Below are 24,098 nucleotides of genomic sequence, written 5' to 3'. Positions count from 1 at the left end.
CAGCAGATCAATGATATGTATTAGATCAACTATATTAGATTGGAGTTACTAACATCATGTGTGCATTTTGTAAAAGGAGAGATGTTGTGATGGCCACTGACATATTTGGTGCCTGGTGTCTCACCTCCCTCTGTGTGCATCTCCAACAGTTGTTAGTTTTTCTCGTTGTATCAAGGGCCAGCATAGAGGTGGCATATCTGCTCCCACAACTTAACTCAAGAATTCCCTTACACTTCCTAATTGTACAATCAGCCAATGGTGTGGCAGCAGTTGCATAAACTCATAAGGTCACAAACCTCAGTTAATGTTTACATACAACATTCAAATGAGCAACAATATGATCTCAGTGACTTTGACTGCATCATCCTTTTTGGTACCAGATGGCGTTGTTTAAGTGTTTCTGAAGTTGGATTTGTACTCATAACAGTCCCTAGGGATTTAACTCAGAATGGTGAGAAAAAACAAACAAAAATATCCAGTGAGCGACAGCACTGTAGACGGAAACATCTTGTTGATGACAGGGGCCAGAGGAAAATGACCTGACAGGAAGGCTACTAACCTCTCTCTACAACTGTGGTGAGCAGGAGAGCCTCTGAGAGTGCACATGTCAAACCTTGAGGGGGATAGAGAGCAGAAGCCCATATCTGGGTCCACTGCTGACAGCGGGAAAGAAAAATATGAGACAGCAGTGATCACAGGGTCACTGTGGTGGTGTGGTGGTGTCAGGTATTTTTACTTGAGACACTTGAGGCCCCTTAATATCAGTCAGTCGTCATTTGAATGTCAGTCTCTCTTATTATTTTCATAGCCCCAGTCTATCATCCTCTCAAGGCTGTCACAAAGCAAACAGGCCTCAAACTGTCTTGCTGAAACATAACCTGAGTTCAGTGAAGTTCAGTGGCCTCCCAGAGTCCCTCAGACCTGAGACTAGTTGAATCTTTAGGATGCCGTGGAAAAGTAGCTTGGCAGCATGAACATGCAGCTGATAAATCAGCAGAAATTATGTAAAGTAATCCTGTCAACATGGATCAGAATTACAAAGAAAAGCTCCCAAGATTTTGTGGAATCCGTGCCAGAGGAGCTGAGGCTGTTCAGGCAGCAAACTGAGGCCACTACACCGTATTACTGTTGTGTAACACGAGGAGACTTTGGTCTTTGTTTATTACATATCTTGCAGCAAGAGGCACTCAGTCACACGGAGCTCAGTACTCTGTAGCAAGGAGTGAAGAGTGACCCCTCCTAAAGCACTCAGCAGATACAGTATATGTACGACAAACAAAGAGGGTAAAGGCTGGAGTGTCTGCAGATACCTGCAGGAAAAGGCCATGATGAGGTGCAGAGCACACTTCCCTCATGAGGCCACGTTCCACGCAAGGGTTACGATAATAATGAGTAGATAACAATTACTGCATTTGAAGAGAAACAAAACTTTCACAGTACAAAGTCAAATGTCATGCCATATTGAAATGGCTCATGACTCATCAGAAATCAGTATTCAGAGCAGAGCTTGCGCACATATAAATGCTTGATGTTGGGTTGTTTTAATAATATGTTGCTTTGGCAGATGATGTATTCTCCCAGCTCCAGAATACAATCAGTTTACAAGCACAGTAAGCATACAAGAGCAGAACCTTAAAATAAAACAAACGTACTGTTTTGCCATTCTACTTGATTCACTGCCCATACTGAGTAAATCAGACCACCCCGGCTGGAATGATTGAAATAAAATATATACTTTATTCTGTACGTTTCGGCTGCCTGCCAGGCCCTGGTCTGCCTCAGCTCCTATGCTTCAGCCAATAAGACACACTTCATTAATAGGGCAATGTATTTAAACGGGAAAAGCAGTGTAGCAGGTCTGTGACGCTGCTGTACGCATTCTGTGCATGCATGCATAAATGCACGGTAAGGATGTTTGGACACTTTTCACACACTGACCACCACCTTGTCATGTCATGTCACCCGTTTATATCTGTTCTTTGTAATCTGAAGCAGTTGTCCTCTCCTCCCGCGGGAGTATTTATGGTACACTGAGCTATAGGCACAGACTATGAATACAGATATAAACCGAGGTGTTTGCACTGTGGCTTCTTCTTTAACACCGTGAGCCAATTTGCCATTGAACCTCCTGCAGTAACACTTTGACAAAAATATAGAAGGGGGTAAAAGGATGAATTAAATGCAGATGTCAGTATTAGGACAGCTTAGAAGCACAATCTAGTAAACTGAACAAAATGGAAGTATTCATTAGCTGAGAGGAATTAAAGCCAGGAGTAGCTTGTAATAAAGAACTTGGTCCTAAATTTAAAGATTAAAACGTTTTTTGTGCTATTACCAAATCAAATGACTTTACTAACAAGATTGCAGAAAATCCCCTCCCACCTTTGCGTTCTCATTTCAAACACTTTTAGTTTATTGTGCACTATTTCCAGATTAGACAGGTTGCTGTTTCAGCCTTTAATGAACACTCTGTATGTTGCCATCCCATGACCAGAAAGCTCATAGACAAAGCTGGCACATAGCTGGTGATCATAGAGAGCTTGTACAAATCAAACCAAAATAATAGCTGGAAAAATCCAGCACTCAGTTTCACAAAGATGACAACTCTCTTTGATTCATCTTATGAAGATTTTCACAATGTTAGAGGATGCGTCGCTTTATTTGGTTTAGTTTGTTGACTATTTAAGATTAGGGGGATCAGAAAAGCAACATGAAGCAGATTTCCAGCCATCATAAAGATGAGAAAGATGCTGCTCTGATTCCCCTTGGCAGAGAAGACAGCTCGCATGATGTATTCTGAGTAAATAATAGACCAATGCTTTGGCAGGTCTCAGAGCTCAGCACTTTTCGAGTCAGGTATTTGCATTTTAAGTTAACACTTCACAATGTGTGACTCCGTTTCTCCGTGTGTGACTCCGTTTATGAGGCATTCTACGACCTCAAAATCTGCACTTAACTGATTCACATAAAAATAATTTCTTCGTTTTATGACCTAGCTGACAGTAAAACAAACTTAATGGTTCCAAATCAAATATGGTAAGGTGAGTTAGAGTCCCTAAGGTAACTTTGTATTATTCAACCTTACAGTGGTTAATGTTAGATGAAAAAACTATATTTCACTTGTGTGGAAAACACAGATGGATTATGGGATTAGTTTTTTACTGGCAGTATTTTTTTTTTTTTTCCTTTTATCAGTCTAGCCATACATTGTGTGACCTGTAAATCACATTCATCATATGTCATGATTTAATTATTTTATTAGAACTATGTGATGAAGTGAAGTTGTGGACTTCATTGTGCATTATCACAAAGGCAGGGAGCAATTTTCAAGCTGTGATCAAGTCCATCTTGTTTGGTCCTCTGTCATTGTTTCTTTTTTGGGGTTTTGTGTTTCATATGTACACTGATTTTCAGTTGCAAGGTGAAGAGGCACAACAAAAACAGGTGGATAAAAATACCGTTGCACACAGAAGCAGAGTTGATTAAGGAGATTTAAAGTTTATAGATTAGAATAAAAAGAAAGGTGGGTTCAAGTCAAGTCAAAGCAGTTTTATCTGCATGTTCATTAATCACTGATACGTACCTTCAAAACCACCAGTATGAAATCATCTTCGAGTTTCACTGAGGACAAAGTGAGGAAAAACTCCTAATGGCTGCAGGGTCCCATGTGGAGGCTTTGAGTGTCTGTGCTCACATGATGAGCAGCTTTGAGGATGGTTGTGTATCAGGCTATCAAGGAGTAGCCCCACTAATGTTGAGTAGCAGAGTGGTCACTGCGCGCGTTTTGGGGTGGCAGAGAGGAACTGTTCCATTTGTTTGTGTGTGTGTGTGTGTGTGTGTGTGTGTGTGACGGCGGTGGTAATGTGTACAGTGGGAGTGAGAATACAGGTTTAGACAATGGGCAAGCAGCCAGCGCATGACTGCATCAGCGTTGGGACTATGCAGTTCAGTGAAGGGGAGATGTGATATTCTCTTCCTCTTGGTCGGGTCTTCCTTTAAGTAAGTGCTTTGCCCAGGGAACACTCACAAAGGAGTCTTCTGCTGCAGCTGGCAGACGTGATCTAAAACCAATTTTGCTATTTGAATAAGCTAACACTTATTTCCTTATCTTTTCCTTGCAGTCCAAAAAAATCCAGGCTCAACTGAAAGAACTCCGGTACGGGAAAAAGGATTTAATTTTTAAGGTAAGCTCAAACTGAAGGGGGGTGGCTTTATAGTAGCTCTATACCATCGGTAAACAGGTACTTCAGAACACCTTGAAAGGATGATCCCATTGCAGAAGGTACTCCAATTAATTCAGTCTTCAATTACAAAGTCCCTTCCGGCTAGGCACCAGCCAGTAAAATTAATCGGCCAGTGATTCTTCTACATACTCCTAAGGCCTGTGCTCTGCCCCTTGCATTGCAAGGAATGAATGTTCTTAGATCTGAGTGTTCACGTTGTATTTATCAAGATTTACGGATACATGAGCTGACCTTTCAGTTCTTGTTCGCAGTGTCAAAATGTCACTCGACATTTCAGCTACAATGTCAGATCTTAAATGTTGTTTTGATCCTTCAGACTCATCATCCCTAAATCTTTGGCAGATATAAGTGAATAAAAAGGACTGCTGCCCCCGGCCTCAGATTTTTTATGCTTTCAGACCGGTGCTTGAATATATTGTACCAGATGTCCTGTTTCTTGTTCTATTCCTAGCCTCTGTTTGTTGTGAATGATAGATGCATTGACTTGTTTGCCCGTTTGCGACTCACCCAAAATCTTCCAGCTCAGTGAAACGGAACATGTCACACAGACTTTTTATTCTTTTTTTCTTTGTTTGTTTGTTTGTTTGTCAGGGGGGGGGGAGGTGCTTCTTAGAGTTGCAGGATAAAGCTAATTCTATTGTACTTTGTCTTTTAAAAATAGTCATCCTTGACAGATGACAGGCAATCTGCTTTTTCGCTAATGGAAAGGTCAGATAGAAATGCGTCATGTGGCAACGCCTCTGTTCCCTTGAGTTATTCCTGAAAACTCATCTGTATTCCCCATATGCTCGGTTGAAAAGCCCAGCTGGGGATGAGGGAGCAGGAAGTGGAGGAGCTCCACTCAAGTTACGTAAATGTCATCAGCCTAACGGCGGGTGAGGGGGGGTCGGTCAAGGTACATTTTCTGCTGGTGTTCTGAAATTTTCTTTTCTTCATCATATAATAATGTGCACTGGCTATAATTTAGTGGCAAATATCTCACATTTAAAGTTGGACTATTGTAATAGCCTTTTTATTATCAGTTCCATTCAATGTCTTTTATGTTTAGCATAGTACAAATATCTATCAGGGAATGCTTCTCCCTTTCATTTGCCACTTGCTTTTATAAAGATTTTCTAGACAAGTCTCTGTGTCCATGATTAAAAAACCAGCTTTATTACTTTTGGAATACCCCCTGAGCAGAGTGCGACAGCTACAACTTACGCCCTCAGAGTGAAAAAAAGACCTTCTGAGTGAAAGAGCTGATTCTTTGTCTCCTTTAAAACCCTGTAGAAGTAAATGACGGCTTGTCCTTGAATTTCCCTGCATGATTTTGCGGAAAACTTTCAGCTGCCCTGTTGAGCGGTAGAAGTGACAGATAGGGTCTATCAAAAATTCCAACCTGAAGAAGATATCGAGATGAAAATGACATGAAATCTGCTATCATGTGCAGTGTTTAACTGGTGTGTCACCACACTCGCTGAGTCACCCCATAAGTCTGAAAAATGAAGCAGAGAGAGAAAAAGAAAACCACCCGTCTTTGAAATTTGTTGTTCTTCTAGGTTATTATTGTCACCCAAACAAGTCAAAGTTCATCACCACGGCCACATCTACACAGACAAACATGCTTTGTTTTCTTCTTGGTGATGAATTTGTCAATACTGAAAAACTTGTGGATCTTCAAATGGAGTTAGCTCATTTACTGAAAAAAAGGCCTTTTGTGTTTAGGGATTAAACTCTAGCAATGATGCTCATTACGTGCTTGGTTGTTTCAGGGGGCCCGCTCCTATAGCTGCCAAGATTAAACTTTTTTCTGTCTTTTTCAATTTGGTTTTGCGTGAATTTGTGCTTATCTGACTACTTTGGCACCCTTTTTGTTTCTGCACTTTACTGTGGTCTGTTGAAGTAGACCAGTCATATTATTCCCCTCAGCCCTTGAGCACTAAAATCAAACTAAGACCTAAATCACTGTAACGCCACAATGATGGTGAAGGTTTATGAGATTCCAGTACTTCCCTTTTGAAGCATGCAAGCTGTTTGCGTAGTGCTGAAAGCATGTCATGCACGTGTTCCATCATGCGTGAAGGTGTCATACTACAGATTCTAAGAAGTAAGGTGAAAAGAGAGGCATCGCTCATTTGTGCCGTTGACCGTGCTGGGGAGATGAAGTGGAGATGGAGAAATACTTCTTAAGTCATGTCTCTCTGCAGGGGCAGCAGCTAATGGACCTGGAGCACAAGTTAACTCTAGCCAAGGAAGAGCTGGAGAAGACCGCACTGGATAAGGTCAGTAAAAAATAAAGAAGAAATGAAGCATTTAAACTCTTTTCCCATTGTGACACTTTGATAACATTTCTTTATTTGTGCAATGATTAGTTTAGCTTTTTTTCCCTTTCTCACCTGACCTATTTAAACCCTGCTGAGCACCAAATAAATAATCCACATTTTGAAATGAATGAAAGTGTGCAAGGTGATATTGCTCTGTGTAAATCTGAGAGTGGAGTTTTCAGGATGGCAGATATGTGTAAAGGTTAAAAAAAAATAAATCTACATCATCCACAGCAATGAGAAAATTGTTATTACTGAGGATGTATTTTAAAAATGTTCTCCCTTCATTTGGGTGCACACATGCAGGAGCTTCATTTTAAGTGGCATGTAGCTGTTTTTATATTTACACAGTGTCACCTGGGGCAGGGTAGATGGGTTAGAAATACTTGTTGAGAAGGCTGATGAGAGGAACAGGTAGTTCTGCCTCTTAGGTCAGGAGTATTGACTTCAGACGGTGTTATAAAGTGATTTGACCAATCATCCTGCCGATTATTATTGCTGTTATTGATTAAAGGTAAATGATCTGCTACACGCTCTTATTTTTATTCCTCTGGTGAGTTCTGCTTCATGTATTGCCTTACAATGCCTCCCGGCAGCTCTGAAGTCACTCTCAAGCTTTAATGCCTAAATTAATTCCTCATGTGGACGGAGGGGGGAATGAACAAATTCAGTCATTTTCGTATGTGTGTAATCTTGTTTGGGGACAGGAATCCCAGCTGAAGGCACTGAAGGATACAGTTCACATCTGCTTCTCAGCTGTCCTGCACGACCAGCCGAGCAGCAGTCAGAGATTTCCCACCTCCCCCAGTCACTTATTCAGATACTCATCACTCATCAACAGCCCCAGAGTCACCTTTCAGCAGCCACATGCCAAGGTAATTCAGTATTCACCGTCGTCCTGTGTGACTTAGCCAGAGCAATGCCTGTTTTTTTTTTTTTTTTTTTTTTTTTTCAATGAATCAGGCAAATTATTATTATTCAGTCTAGCTTATATCTTAGCTTATACGTATGTCCCAGACATCAATATCTGATCTTGAGAAAGCAGTCCCTCCAGGAAATAATTCAAGAAAGCTCAGCAAAATTTCCATTTTTGGAATTTTCATTGTGTTTTTTGAGGAAGAAGTTGAAATGCATTGCCTGAGATCCTGCAGGGACTGAGAAATGTCAAAGATAAGCATTCATACGTTATTATGAGTTTAGGTTGTTCATCCTGAAGTTAATAGGCCGTAACAATTTCTTTGACCATTGAATATACTTAGCCGTGGTTCCAATGCAGCTCTCTTCTGTTTCATGTAACCGCAGACATGTTGCCAAGAAAAAATAATTAGCTTTGGTATATAATTTATGCTTTAGAGTGTTTAGTAGGAAGCAACTGGACTTTATCTTGTTTGAAGACATTTCGCCTGTCATCCAAAAGGCTTACTTACTTTGTTATATAAATTAATCACATTGTCGAACAGTTTTTCACCATCTCAGTATGTCTTCTAATCAACGGTTAGGTCCTTCAGCCTGCATTTCCTAAGCCATAAACACCAAACGTTTTCAGCCATATGTAACAGCAAACCGCGAACTCTGTATTGGCACAGTGGTAAAGTGGTTTTCAAACCAATGGTTCAAACCCTATTTCTGGGGCCTTTCTGTCTGGAGTTTGCATGTCTTTCTGTGCCTGTGTGGGTTTCCTATGGGCACATCAGAGACTGGAGACCACGTCCAGGGTGGACTGTTCCCCCTCCCCATATCTCATCTGGGATTGGCTCCAGCTCCCCTCTCACAACCCTATAAGGATAAAAGATATGGACAGTGGATGAACTTACAACAACTTGCCTAAGTAATAATGTGAGGTGTAAACATTTACAACAGCTGCAGTCAAAAAGATCCTTGCAACACATTTCGTGCTGTATAAGTCTCTGTGGTAATCATTGCAGATTCCATTGTTGGGACTTTTTTTTTTTTTTTTTCAAGGCAGCTTCATTCACCATAACCTTGAATTAACAATGCACCCTGAATTTGAAATGCATTTTTACTGCCCTTCAGCGTAATCAGAAGCATGACCAATGAGCAGACATTTTGACTTTTTAAACCAGAAGAAGCTCAGGTATAATTAATAGAATTAGAAATGGCTCTTTTCCATTTAAGTGTATCAGTAGGCCATGTCAAAGAGCCAGCACAGAAAACAGAAGTGCCCTTATTAAACTTAATAAGTTCTGCACTTTCTACAGGCTGACATCTTCAAATGTCTGCAATGAAAAGGCCTATTTGTCATGCAATATCTGGTCGATTAGGTTGTCAGTGATCCCAGTTTAAAGACTACAGTGACAATATTTTTTGATGAAAGTGTGATAACTTTGTTGTGTGAGGAGAAAATGCAAAGCCAGTAGGATTTGGGATTTGCCTCTGTAATGGCGGAGCATAGTTTTCTCACTGACTTTGCAGATTAGATAAAGAAGGCTACTGTTCTTCCTCTCTCCTGTCTGTGTCAAATTGAAATTCATTTCACATTGTAACATCCAGCTTGGTGACATCATGGCATAAAAGTCAGTGCCAAAATATTCATCTCACCTCACATCAGAGCACACGTACAGTAATACACTGTCGGCGATATGAATTTAAGAGTTAGCCGATTATTACCTCCTTTTCAAGTGGCTATTTGTCAGCCTGATGCTCCGAGTATCACTCGCGTGAGAGAAATAGCCCAGGAAATAATTACTACAAAATATAAACAGTTGGGCAAATACAATTCCAGAGGTTGTACAGAATAATAAAATGTCTAAATCAAGCAGCAGTCAGAGTAATTTATGTCAGTCTTTATGTTCCATGGCGCTGTAGCTTTGAAAGTAAAGCCCAATTAATTTCAAGCATTATGGGAGTTTTGGCATGTCAGGCTTAAATTTGTTCTCTATGAAATTATTAATTCAGTGTGACACAGTCTTTGTTTGGAGTCTCTTCAAGTCAAGGTCACAGTAGACTCAACTAAGAGCTCAGGCTCTAATCCTTTTTAGGAGTAAAAAAATGGCAGTTGCTGGGAGGATTCACTGTTTAAAAAAAAAAAAAAAAAAAGGATTATGTCTTCACTGTAGATATTACTTCTTGTTTTGCTACAGAAGCAGGTTGACATTTCAGAACTAATGTTAGGTGTCAAGGTTTTACTAGTCAATACCTCTTTCTGTTTAGAAAAATAACAAACAAATCAATAGTGTATGAATCAAAAGTCTTCCTGGTATTCTATAGAATTAGAAATAAACAGAACTGCAGAAATACAGAAGAATATACACATCAATTTTGTTTTTATAAAACAAACACCTTACCTATCATTATGGTCCTTCAACAAGAAGACAAGTCAAGCTCAATCAGAAATGGTGATAGTTGTGATTTCTGAGAAGCAGACGCTGCAGTCAAGTTGTTTTTTGTTTTTTTTGTTTTTTTCCTTATCTACCTCTTACCACGCTCTGATGGCACCAGGCCTACACATGGCCCTATTGTGCCGCTGCTGCAGCTTCAACACACATTTCCGTAATTGCCACTTTCTTTTTCCAAAACAGGGCTGAGGTGTTTAATGCTCTGTCATTTTCTTTGCAACACTTTTCAGCCAAATAAATCCAAGCACAATGGCAAAATATGCATTTCGCATATTCACAAGTATAGACAAGTGAACTCAAGATGGGTGGGGATTGATTTTTTTTTTTTTTTTTCCATACTAATGGCGTTATTACTCCCCCTTTCATGAGCATACAAATAGCACCACTTCACTTGTGAGCAATTGCTTGCTCTGTTATTTCCTGTGGGTGCTGTACATTATGACATGCTGTCTGATAAATTCAAGTGCACCCTCACTGTAAAGATTACTGGAGCACTCCATCTGCCCATTGGCCCTGTGCAAGTGGAGGTGGGTCACATCTCATTTAAATCCCTGCCCAATTTATCTCAAGTTAAGCAGTAAAAAATAGCACACAAAGGGTCAACAGCTGATAAGTTGGGAAACAATCCAATAAGCCAAATGTCAAGAATGGTGTTCCTCATTATGTTCATTAACAGCATGAAAGAGCTCAGCAGAGCTATTACATCTCAGTTTCTGTTGCGTAATTTTGAACATGACATATTAGTGGGAATTGTGGCCAAAAGCATCTCATTAGTCAGACATTCTAATATATGACTGACTGCTAATCTAATACTAATTATGTTTGGCAATCAAAACAGAATTATTTTGCAGGAAGCTGGTAATAAAGGTGCTACCACCGATATATAAAAAGAGAAAAAACAAGGCAAGAAAGTTTTTTTAGTATATGGAGCGAGTCTTTATCCACTTAGAGGGTGATAAAATAAAAAAAGCATACATTTGAGCATGGTGAGCACACTTAGACTAAAATCTCCTCTTTGTTTTTTTTTTTTCAATCCAAAGTGGGTAAGTGCAGAAATGTTTGTTCGAGTGCTCACTGACACCACTTTAAGATTCACACTCGTAGTTCAAGTTAACATAATGGGACTTAAGCTCTGGTTGATGCCACAGATAAGATTCCCCCAGATCTTGGCCCTGTTCCTCCTCCTCTCTCTCTGCCACAGACACACACACACAGGCATACATACTCATGGTCTTCTTACTAGTGAAAGATTCATTAGTCTGAAGATGCAGAGATCAGCAAGATTGGAGTGGAAGTTGCTTCATATTTAACAGTCTCGGAGAAAGAGCCAATTCTTGTGGTCCGATAGCATGCAATTTTCATCACAGTAATGGGAGACGATGTCTTAGATGCTTGCAGCAGTGTGCCGGAGGAGAAATCAGGCATTTCATAGCCCTGCTCTCAGCATTTACTATTTACTTTTATGATTGTCTTCTTGTCTATGTAAATGGACAGGAAATTCATCTCTGCCATGCAAGGAGGAGCAAGTAGGTAGTTGACAGGACATAAAAAAGTAGCTTTAAGAGATTTATCAACTGACTGGATGGTACAATACCGTTTGCTTTATGCAACAAATATGGGAAACCTTACCAAGAGATTCACTTCAGTAGCTCTTTCCTTTTTTAAATTCAATTATTCTTCGATATTAAACTTTCATAGTCAGACAGTTCGCCACTTATAGGTGATATGAAGAGGTTCAGATAAGAAAAAGAAGTGAAACCCATTATCTCGTTGATCATATTTTCTCTCTGAATGATGTTTGCAGTAAAACTAAACACTAGCTGATGATGATGATAACTGTTCTAACTTTAAGCACTTTATTGAGTTTGTACAACACAATGGCCGCTGATTTGCAGATGAAACGGCATGTTAAATGCCTTCCTTCCTTCGACTGCTGCACTATAAAGTTCATCTGATCCTGACAGATGCTGACAGAAGTTCGGATGTTCACCCCGAAAAGCAAATCTGTCATTCTTTTGGTCACTTCCCTGAGTGAAGTCACTACCACTGAACCTGCCTAAAAAGATATTTCTTCAGAAGACAAAGTAAGAATGGCGTTTGACAGTGACAGGTTAAGACTGCTTGTGTTCATCTTGAAACCATTTGGCTTTTTTTACTCACCAGAGACCACTTTTGACCCAGTTAAGCACTGTACTACAGTCAAGCCTTGAGCTGAGGCTTGGCTGCTGCAGACAAAACTGGAGGAATAATCTCTTGTTTGCAGTTTGCTGCTTCCAGGACAATATGTGGCAGACTGCAGAAAAAAATTCCACATCTAATCCAAGTATCATTTCCTGGATTACTTTTGTCCAGTGGTTCAACATCCATCCATCCATTTAACATTAGGCCAGAGATCGGCACACCCTGGACCAGCTGCTAGTCCACCACAGGGCCAACATATATAGACAGTCAGCCATTCACCAGTGATGGGAAGTTTGGTTCTTTTTACTGACTCAGGTCTTTTAATCTTGTTCAGTAAAATGAATTTAGTAATTTCGTTCATTGGAATCATGGCATTTGAGTCATGACTGAAAAAGCACAGCTTTCACTTTTGCTTTAAACTATTGAGCACCCTTTTGGGCCGTAGCCTACTGAAGTTGAAATGACTGATTAAAATTTAAAAAATCCTCATTCTGTGGTGGCTGTTCACTTTAGCCTAGCTGGTCACTGAAGACCCATAGTGTATGAATTTGTTCCAACAAAAAGGCAAATTAAAAATCCATCTCATAGCTACATAGCTAACGTCAGATAGCTCTCCTCACCAGTAATAGCAGCATCAGCCATGTTCCAGCTGTAACCATGTGAATAATGAACGAAAGACCCGAAGTTATGAGTCGTGAATGAATCACTCACTTCTACACTGAGCCTGTGCAGCGGTCATGAGACAAGTGAATGAGAGACTCAGGACCCGAAGACCCTGTTTCATGAGTCATGAACGAATCAGCCATTCCTACACAGAGAATATGCATCAGAAAGACCCGTTTGTGAACAAACAGCACTCCCTGCAACCTGGAAACAGATAGGCAGTAGAAGATGAATGAATGAATGAATGAATGGATTAAAAAAAAAAAAAAAACTCCTGTAGGAAATGTAGGAAAAGTCAAAGATGTCCGAACAGCTTGGAAATGTGAAGATATTTCAGAATACATTTGACAGGTTGGCATTTTTCCGGTTGAATTTTTTTCCTGAAGCTGATGCTGTAAGCCACAAGCCTACACATCTGTAGTCCAGTTTGCTATTTCCAAGAGCAAGTAGCTTTCTCTATGACACCCTGTAGCTGTACTGTAGCAGTGAATAGTTTGCACCTTTATGTGGATAAAAGCTTGAGCTGCTCTAAATAATGTCAATATTACTCATATAAGCAGATGAGCCTGGTGAACATTTTCCACCAAGTTCATTACAGTTTACATAAGGCTGATTTTATAAAGTGTCAGGGAGTCTGCTGACAAAGAAATTCCACCAACCTGAGAAAACTCCAATCATAATATCGTAAATAAGCAAAATGTTGATGGGACCAACTACAATATGTCCTTATGCCTTTGTAAATGATTGCACTAATGCATATTTACATCACTACATGAAAACATAGACAAGAAATAGCCTCAACTATATGACAACAACAGCTGGTGCTAGGTTACTCTGCTACTGTCTTAATTTATAGCGTCATTACAGAAGTTTTATTACAACCATGACCCCTTTTACCATGGCCATTTCTAATGAAGTCACGCTTTGAAATAAGCATATTGTAAGAGATTATATCTTACTGCCAGCACATTGCAGAGCAATGACACAGAAATGTTCAGAAATACTGAGCAGGCACACATTAAGAGTTTATTGAGAAAAAGGGGGGACATGAATCTATTAATACTTTCAGGGATGTTGAAGATATGAACCTAAGAATAATGTTGTGTGCGTAGTCAGGCTGAAGAGAGCTATACCATTACTCATCTTGTCTTTTATTTGACGGGAAAAAAGTCAAACTGTGGTAAAATCCATAGTTTTTGTTTACTTCTTTTCATGCTGCAGCAAAGGGCATTTCTAACACCACTGGTTCTGAGCGCTCTTTTTTTCATACAGACATTATTTCAGGTGGTAGTGGTGTGGATTGCTCCTCTACCTCCAGAGAGAGCCTTTTCATCTCTGGCTGTCCGTCTTGTTTTCCACCCACTATCTTGACATCACTCTTTACTGTTTCTGCAGTGGGCTGCTTCACTGAAACATCATTGTCCATCATGTGCAGCACACACAGCGGAAAAAGACACTTCCTAAAATCCTGTCAGACTCAAAGCAGATCTGTGAACATTTATACAGACATCAATTGCGTGCTGGTTGGAAGGTCCAGCATCAGGGACTTCCAAGTTAGATGGCACTCAACTTTAGATTTCCACTTTCTTTGATGAAAAATTTAGAGCGGAACAACGAAAAACAATGAAGATTGTTGTTCTTTTGTATCATGTGTAAAAAAACACTTTTTCTAACAATATGAAGAAATGCAGACAAACAACTTTATTATTCGGCTTTGGCAGCACATAATAACTGCACATGAGGTACATATATTTTTAAGCATGCTGCCACTTGAGCTTGTTGGATGACAATCAACAACTACTGGATGGGCTGCCATGACATTTTTTTCGGGGCCCATAACGAATGAGTTCTAATCACACTGATTAACCCCAGACTCTCCATCCGGCGCCCTCATGAGGACAAAACTGGAATTAGTCCATTATTTAAATTTATGACCCAAACTCTACTAAACGATGAACACTCCCACCCACCTCTGCTCTACTCTTTTTAGTGCTTTAAGGATACGCTCGCATGTTGCCTCGTTAGCACGCTGTGTGACTTTGTGAACATTTAGCTTAATGAACTGCTTGGGCAGCAGCGTAGCACTGCTAAAATAACTGTAAACATTTTTAAATAAAACTTACAGTCATAAATAAATAATAACAATATTTGTTTTTATCACATGAGTTCCGTTTTGCTCATTTGAAGCCTGTTTTGTGAATCAGAGTTTAGAATCAGCCGGGGATTTTTAAGTTGGTGGGGTTTTACTTTGGCCTGCGGTCGTTCAAATTTAAACTATTTGTGCAGACATATTAAGCCTGAGGAATGCTTTGATCTTAGTACTGGCTATATGATGGTTGACTGTTACCAGGCTCACCTCCAAGCCTAAGCGTTTCAATAATTCTCTTTTTAGCTTGTAGAACTGCATTTCCTTTGCTCTTCCTGTTGCCTGCTATGAAATAGTCATTCCAACCACAATTTATTTACGACAAATAAACAAGCTTAATTAGTTTAAATGTAGTATAAATTAAACAATTCTGAACCTTTGAGTTAGAACTGTTTTCTTTTCAACAACCCCGGGACCGCTGCTGCATCAACAAGCCATTTACGCATTTTATTTTTAACCTAAATTTGAAATGTTCTCTTTTTTTCCAACAGGATATCTCTCGAGTTCAGAGAATTGTCACAGCCACTAAATCACCCATGAACCCTGGCATAATGAGGAGAGAGAGTGGTGGTGTTAAAGAGTGCCAGATGGAAAAGGTGAGCCTTTAGAGTAATTAAACTGTAATGGCCTGTGCGACCAGAGGGCCCATATCCACAAGGTTCTCCCATTCACCAAATTCATGCTCAGGTCCCTCATCAGAAATTAAACAAGGCACTGCTACTCCTCTGGTGTCTTCAGGAGGTTCATTAAATGCCAAACTTTATCCCAGAACTGCAACAGGAAAGTCTCAGCTTGATGACATATTCTTTAATTAATGGTTCAACTTTAATGGTTGAATCAGTTGTTATTGCTCATTAAAAGTTTACAATCTCACTGGTGCTAAAACAACCAGCCTTATCAACTATTTAGTCACATTAATCAAGTCAGTTATAAAGCAAAAACACTTGAAGCTTTTCAATTGTGAGAATATGTTTCATTTCTTTTCTTTTTTTTTTTCGATATAATTTTAGATTGAATGTTTTGAAGACAATAGAAGAAGGCTCCCTCCTGTCAAACACTGACAGATTACTGTGACAATTAAGGATAGTAATGAGGAGTAAGAGGCAGCACAGCAGTGTAGTGGTTAGCACCGTTCCTCCAAAACAACAAAGTCTCAGGTTCAGTTCCCAGCCTGGGGCCTTTCCGTGTGGAGTTGGCATGTTCTCTCCGTGCCTGTGTGGGTTTCCTCCCACCGTCCAAAGACATCATGTTTGGGTTAACTGGTGACTCTAAACTGTCTGTAGGTCTGAGTGTGAGTGGTTGTTGGTCTCTGTCTGTCTCTGTGTGTTGGCCCTGTGATGGACTGGCGACCTGTCCAGTGTGAGCTGGGATTGGCTCCAGCACCCCCTGGAAGCCTGGAAACTGATAATCAGTAGAAGATGAATGAATTAAATAATTAATATGGAATAACCTGGCAACCTGGTAATACATATTGAGGAATATTTTGAGTTATGTCACTTGAGCACATTTTTTGTAGATGGAAACTCAAATACAGAGAAATGTACCTTGTTCTTCACAGTGCACGGGGTGGGAAAGGTCTCAGTGACCTTGACTTCTTAACATATAAATCCTATCAGTTCACCCTTGAGTTGGAGTGAATCTACTGGTTCCCTCTAGTCATTTGTAACAAAGACAAACAGATGAACAACCTGAAAAGGTGATGACTCAGGCCGCAGCCGTCACAGGGGCATAAACAACAAAGTAACCCAACAGATCCATAGTTGTTTGTTGCAGCCTTGCATCTCCCCAACAATAATGCCAATGATGCATTTGAACTCCATGTGTACAAAGGACTGGAGTGACGGTAAAGATAAAATTTAGCATATTCACTCTCACATCGAGGAGCCTTTTCAGCCAGTCTGAGTTGTTTGGCGGGGTAAGAGCGTCTCGCTGACCTCTACTATTCAGACTTCTTGTGAAGGACTTTGGCACCTTATAGGAGCAGACTTGCTTGCAGACCTAAAACCCACAGAACTGTGAGCTGTCAGTTACCATAGAGAATGAGCTTCTCCTGCTTTGTCAGAACCATGAGGCTTTGACAAAAGCAGAGAAAGCAAACATGCTCCATGTGGATTTTGACAAGTGACTCTTGCAGTTAAAAATGGATAGACCACAGGAGACTGGGGTGTACAGAGGGATGCGACCCAAAGAGAAAACGATTCTCTGTGGAAACTGTGTCACAGAGATCGTTCCTTAATGAAATCGAGGCAAATAGAATGTATGCTGGTGTTCTGTAATGGATTATAAAATTTTGGCAGGGTTGAAAAGAGCTTTCTGGTACAGATGAGAGGAAGTATTCTTGAAACAGAGACGCAGATATTGCGTTTTCTTGTGAACATCCCGACACCTTCGTCCATGCTCCTCTCCCTGTAGGCTGGCAGGAAATGAGGAGTGACAGTTTGCATGAATGTATACATCTTGCAATCGGTGCTTCAGTGTGAAAAGAAAATGTGACTATAACAAATGATCTCCTCATGCACGAAGTTACTACATATACGTCAAATGGCGAGAGATCGTCTCATAGTGATGTGAAGCTCAACACTCATTCATCACTCATCCTTCCTGGGATTAGAATAACCAAAACACTTGGCGTACAGCAGGTGCTCCCAACAACTCGCTCCCAATTGCTCTAATAAGATTAGAGCGGAGTAATTAATGGATTTTCTGACGTTAATCCTGTATGAAGCTGCAGAATTTTTTGGCTTGAAGAGTTTGCAACAGTGACACATGACAGCAAATGTATTATTATGTCATTGTTGTGTAACTGCCATGTTAACACAAAATATAGGCTACCGTGTAGGGCTGCAACTGTTAATGATTTTCAGTATTCGTACAAACTAGATAAATGTCAGAAAATGCAGAAAAATGCCCAACATCTGGGATTTCAGCTGTAAAAGAAAAAGCAGAAATGCTGCAGCTCTTCTTAAGAAGCAACAACAGTTAGGACGATAATCATTCGTGATTATTAAGTTTGTTCTTGATTGCTGTCATAAAACAAATGAGAAAGTTAATTAGATCATTCCATGGTTGTAAAAGTAGCCAATGAAATGCCTTGTAACTTTTATGTGAAAATCAAAAGGGCATATTAATGTCACTGATATGGCTCCACTCGTCTTTTGTTGCCTTTGAACAAGTTGTGAACTTGTTTTGTGTTCACTGTGCTGAGACTCTCCCCCCTGCTCCGACAGGCTGGAGGGAACTGTTTCCAGAATACGACGGAGGACACAGCCCCAGAAAGTAAAAAGCTACCAGAGCCACAGGTGAGTGTCGCTGTGATAACTTAGCTCAACTTTTCACTCGTGACTCCAGTGAGTTTAATGAGGGTGATAGGTGTTTGCTATAAGGACAGCCCTTTTTCTTATCTTCAACGAATTTGAATCAAAATCCACTTTTCGTTTCACGTTTGTCGCGCCCCGGATTATACCGAAGCACTAATGGGTTCTTCCAATCCTGTTGTGATGATGTAAATCAAAGACTCCGGAAACCTGTAATCCAGGAGAACTGTGTAGGTACAGGAACCGACACCGCCCAACTAACACAGTGTCTGGCAACCAGTAACCAACCGAGATGATTCAATTCTGCAACAAAGTATTACACAAAGATATCAAACAAAGCCAAGCTAGTGATACAGTGTGCTGAAAAGATCTGATGCCTCCAACATGTTCCTGGAGGAAAGCAACCAATCTGCGAAAATCAAATATTCAATGTGCCAGCTACGCCTATACTATACAATATTCAATGCCCTGGCAAAGCCTGAGCATAACTGCCTGCCTCTTCATATTATTGAATTGAGTCACACCTGTTTGGCAGTGGCAGATGGCACCGGAAAACAATGCATCTCATTTCAATGCTGCTTCAGTACTGTGCAACTGAGCAACTGTCCTGCATTCCAAGTGGCAGCACAACCATTTTTAGACTCACACACTATTTGCACAAGAATACGGGGAATATTTCAGAGGAGATCCCAACAAATGGGCAGATTTGACTTTGGCTGATGTGTTTAGTGCCAGATTTGTCACTGATTCAAAGCAGAACAAAATAATGGTGTTCTGTTTAAGAATTAATGTAGTGAAATGGCTCTACATAATGTGTTACATGTTATTGAAGTCAAGAGCAGTTCCCAGAGGCATTTTGAGCTGCTCTTTATCAAAACAAGACAAAAGAACAGAAGAAAATAGAAGAGAAGGAGCATTGTACATTTTCACAGCAGCATTTTAGCAGCAAATGTAAGACCGACAGCGTTAGCACGCTGAAAGTGACGGCTTGTAATGCCTCAGCTGGACTAATGATTGTGACTGTGTTATTATGATTTTTGTTTGTGCCTGATTAATTGGGAAATGTTCACATTGTGTTGCAGAAATGAATCTACAATCGATTCTCTGCCCCTGCTGCCTGCTGGTATCTCTCATGCACAGCACTTGCCATTCACGATGTAGGAAACAATTTGATTAGTACTGATTGGCATTCCAGTCCCTGTGGATCAATCTGCATTAAAGTGGCCTCAGTTCCTGTCGCTGCTCTACCTTCATTATATGTTCTCGTGTTCGATTTGTGAAACTTAGACACTGAGTGTCAGCCACAAGGCTATTGTTGTGGCCCCGCACCTGGTGTGTGTATTATACGAGCCAAAGGAAAGATTTCAGGCAAAACGGAGCGACGCCTGCACTTTCTATTCGAAATGAATTGTAAAATAAGCACTTGTCTCTTCACTCAGTCTCCTGTGGCAGACTGATAAGACAAAGAGGCTCTCATTGATGTGCCCAGAACATCGGCAGTCTGACAGACCGCTGCCACACACACACAACCGCAAAGGAGTTTTCAGACAGATTAACTGCAATGTCAACAACATGGAGGAGAATAACATTTGTTGTTCCGCTTTAGCAAATATATTATGGAAGTTTTAAAGCCATATGGAGCAACCTAACCTGTATAGCATTTAGTGAGATGAGCTTAGGTCCATCATGATTATTCTGCAAGGGATAAAAGTTTCTCTTCTACTGCCTCTCAAGTCAAAAATTGAACTTCATTGCACTTGAGCAAACCCCTGATATCCTGAACAACAGAGCACATCTCTGAGGAACGATGGCGTCAGTGCTGTTTCTCTCCAGTAGTCCTGAAATCATTAAAAAAGTGCCAGTGAAAGCATAGCAACACCAACTGGAATATAAAAACGGCGAGAATATGAAGGGTAAAAAATGAACCGAGTCAGATATATAGTTGTTCAAAAGCATCAATTTTTAAAAAGACAATTTTTCAGATAGATGATGGTTTGTTTTCCTTTGTTTTTTGTGTGTGGGTTGTTGTTTTTTTTGTTTGTTTTTGTTTTTGTTTTTTTGGGGTTTTTTTGGAGCCTCCCGCCTGCCTGCTGTGGCACAGTCAGTTAATTAGTTTGTTGGCACCCACAGAACCACTGACACCCACAATAAAACAGGACAGGACTCACCAATATTTAATCTGTAGGGTACAAGAGCGAAGCGAACCACACACCTTATGGCAAACATAGTGACAACATGGACGTAAATAAAGTCAGCATTGGTACATTTGATTGTATTGGCTGTGCTGCTACTGTTTCTCCAAAAACCCAGGAGATATCTTTCAGGGTAGGGTTGACGTTGATTAATATGACATATTCACACAAACAGATAAACCATATCAAAATGGGTGGCAACTGCGGCTGGCAAGAAGCCACAGGAGTGCATTAAAGCGAGGGGGAGTTTGTCTGCAGATGGAGGAGAAGTCACTGAGCTCCGAGTCTCTGTGACTGAATCACACTGAGTACATAACCAAGTTTAAGATGTAGTCTGTGCGCAATAATTACCTGACTGACAAATTACGTGGTCAGAGTCAGACTGTACCATCATGTTCTTTTCAAAGTGATGGGATGAATGTGGAGCTGCGTGCTGCTTGGCGCTAGATGATAGCACTGTAACCTACTGCCATGCAGAGTAATGTGTAACGCAGTAAGCCTAAAGGCATGGACAAAGTGACGTCGGTAAACACAAAACAGATGCTTTGCTTGGGGCATTGCTTTCTATAGTCTGTGCTCAATGCTTACACATGTCACAGCCAAACATGACTTAAAGTATTCCAAACCCCAGATGAAATGGAATACAATGAAGTCCAATGATTTTGTCTTTCAAGCATTAGAGAGGATTCATCAAAACGATAACAATGAAAGAAACAAACTCACACTACGTGTTGCTGCGTCAGAAGCAAGAACAGACAGCCGTCAGCGCTGATTTTCAGAACTTCTGGTTTTGACCTGGTAGTTAATTGCATGTTTTCTCAAAAGTAACTCCAGAGCTGAATAAAAAAAAAAAAAAACCTGCTGGACTCCTTTGCTGTGTCCTCACCCACGGGCGCTTCATCTTTCAAAGTCACCATTTCAAAACCTCCTGCATCATAACAGACTGACAAGGCTGTGAAGTCTCCATTTAAGCTGTCAGTCGACTGTAGCCTTAAAGAGTCATTTAAATCCGCTTTCTGAATAAATTAAATTTTATATCACTTTGGTATACTCCCATGCACATAACAGTCATGACAACTGTGTTTATTTAGCCTTTTGTATTGCTGCAGGATGGGCCTGCATCAGTGGGTTCCGTGAGACCCCACAACCCGAAATGCTAAACTTCTTTGGTTTTCTAAAAGTTTTTTTAAGCCAGAGCTCTTTAAACTTTTTAAATTGTGACCAACAGCAACAACGACAATGACTTACTATAAACCCCCGCACTGAACTCCCAGTGGCAATTCCTTATATTCAGGTCCTTCTCACAACATCATGTGAGACAAGTTTTTCAAGTACTTAGAAATGTAATTAGTGTTAAAAAAAAAGTGTAAGTGTTAATAATAGTGCTGTAAACTCATCTGTTGTGTGATTACAGAGACATTCATGAGGACTTTGGGAATCCTAAGAATCTTAATCTTAATAAAAGTCTTAGAAGTTTATAATTGCTTATAACACCACTAGAATAATTTATTCATTTAAGAGAACTTACAGATTGAAGGGCAGTTTAAGAGAATATTTAACTCTTTATTGGCTTAATAAAGGATTTACTCGCCTTCAAAAGACAATGTTCGTGCCTTAGAGTCAATAACTGATATATCTGAGTAATGTAATCATGTAATAATAACAATAATAATAATAATAATAATAATAATGATAATAATAATAATAATGGATAATAATCAGTCATTTTGATGATGTCTGTGTTGACAAATCAGTTTATCAAAGTCATCTTATTTTTAATGCTATTGTGAATAATGCAATGAATGAATGAATTCCTTACAATGTAACATACTGTTTATAATACTATGATTAATAATTCCTTTCTAATTAAACTATGATATGGTATAAATGTAAGGACCTTATTATCCACTAATGATTGCTCATTTCAAAGACCTAAATATAAAGCCAGGATAAGAACAATGTGTTTTTTTTTTCCACTTCCTTTGTATCCCTCAGATATTTAGGAGCATTTCCTGCAAAGACTACAGACATGTCTGCTGTGGAATATTATGGTGTCAGTCTTGCTCATTATAAATCTTTATCTTCTGAACCTAACAGCAAAGGAGCCAAGCTCAGAGTGGAAAATTCAACACAAAGCTCTCAGACGACAGCGAGGAGGCAGAGGGAGGCAGCAGCAAAAAGCTAAAGCCACATAAATACAACTGAGCGGACAGCATATCATCCAAAATGCAGAGCTCCTGCATTGCCTGAAGGATCTTTCTAAGAGCACACACTTGCGCACACTCACTAAAAAAAAAAAAAAAAAAAAAAAAAAAGAAACGTGCGCTCTCATACACAGACACACACATTTTTAAACACACGCATATACACACACACGGCTATACATACGCATATCAGCATTGTTTGCAAATGCCGAGACACTGGAATTGTCAAGTTTTGAACTGTCATCTGAAACCCTCCATAGTAAAATGGCATGCATTCTAGAAATTCTTTTTGAAGCAGTAGCGATGGCACTGGTAACCTGTTTCATGATTGTTCATTTGTTGTTTACTTATCTGAGTTTTATTCTGAGTGAGGACACTGCTTTCTAATCGTGTGATCTTTCTAGAAAAATCCCTTTGCACTGGTGAGGTCTGACACTGTATCCTTGTTATAAGTATAAATCAGTTGACAAATAAAAAAATATACCTTCTCCTATTGTTATTACTACTACTATTACTACTACTACTACTACTACTACTACTACTACCCAATTTAGAATATTGTTTGTCACTCATTGTAGCAAGGTTAATTTACTCCTCCACATTTTGAAATATAGAGGCTCAAGTTGGCTGGCCAACTGTTCAACATTTAATATTTCAGCACTCTTTCTGCCTTGAACACTCCAGAGGCAAAGAGCCAAAGACTCACAATGGGTCGTCTCCCTGAGAACGTGCCATGCACTGAGTAGTAACTCTTAGCTACATGTATCTGTGTTATCTGACCTTTCTGTGTTCTTTCAATAAACTGTAATTTTCAGTAAATGTGTGAAGAATAAATGGTTATTTGTGGGAAAGAAATTAGTGAGCATGTTTGTGATCAACATCCCATTCTTTTTGCTTAAGAAGAAGCAAAAAGAAGACATAAGAAGTCAGAAAGAAGACATAATACTGTTAAATTACCAAACTTGACCAGTTTCACGTAACGGCGTGGTTGCGAGGACATTTTTTATGCCTACTGGCACACGATCACAAATATGTCTTAATGTGAGCTCAAGCGCTTAACACAGATTTCATGTGACCTGGATTTTTATAAAGACAGTAAACAGCGGATCAAAATGAGTCATGAGACACACGAAGGCAACGAGCTAAATTTAAATTGCTTCAAATTGAAAAAAATAAATAAAATAACCCAAAGCTTAATTTTTATCTATTAACGACAGAAAACTGAACCCCATCAGACTGTGAGTAAAACAAACAGGTGAATACACACACTTCAAACACGCTTTTTATGTGTGCTGCGGTGAAATTCACACAGAGGAGATGTGTGAAAGTGGAAAAAACTCAAAGGAAGAAGTACAGTCACACCCTTAGTCCTCAGAGCAGTGTTATCGACATAACTGTCACCATTTCAAAACAAATTTTGACAGCTATCATTTTTATGTGTTTGAATTTCATTGCTGAATGCGAGAAACTTCACTGGCTCCTGTCAAGCTAC

The 24,098-nt window shown here is 39.8% G+C and overlaps 1 protein-coding gene across 1 annotated transcript in view; it reads left to right on the top strand.

Moving 5' to 3' along the window:
* luzp2 (leucine zipper protein 2) overlaps positions 1-22,728 on the top strand; it is a 133,764-nt gene extending 111,036 nt beyond the window's left edge. Inside the window, exons 7-12 of the mRNA XM_029498667.1 lie at positions 4,122-4,184; positions 6,434-6,508; positions 7,258-7,425; positions 15,388-15,492; positions 18,124-18,195; positions 22,500-22,728. Of these exons, the coding sequence (XP_029354527.1) occupies positions 4,122-4,184; positions 6,434-6,508; positions 7,258-7,425; positions 15,388-15,492; positions 18,124-18,195; positions 22,500-22,607 (591 nt within the window). The 3' untranslated portion in view covers positions 22,608-22,728. The remainder of the gene's footprint in view (positions 1-4,121; positions 4,185-6,433; positions 6,509-7,257; positions 7,426-15,387; positions 15,493-18,123; positions 18,196-22,499) is intronic.
* The last annotated feature ends 1,370 nt before the right edge of the window (positions 22,729-24,098 follow it).

This window comes from Echeneis naucrates, chromosome 3 (assembly GCF_900963305.1).
Source record: "Echeneis naucrates chromosome 3, fEcheNa1.1, whole genome shotgun sequence".
Lineage (NCBI taxonomy): Eukaryota > Metazoa > Chordata > Actinopteri > Carangiformes > Echeneidae > Echeneis > Echeneis naucrates.
The sequence above is the reverse complement of the archived record's forward strand: the minus strand, read 5'-3'. Positions and strand labels throughout refer to the sequence as shown.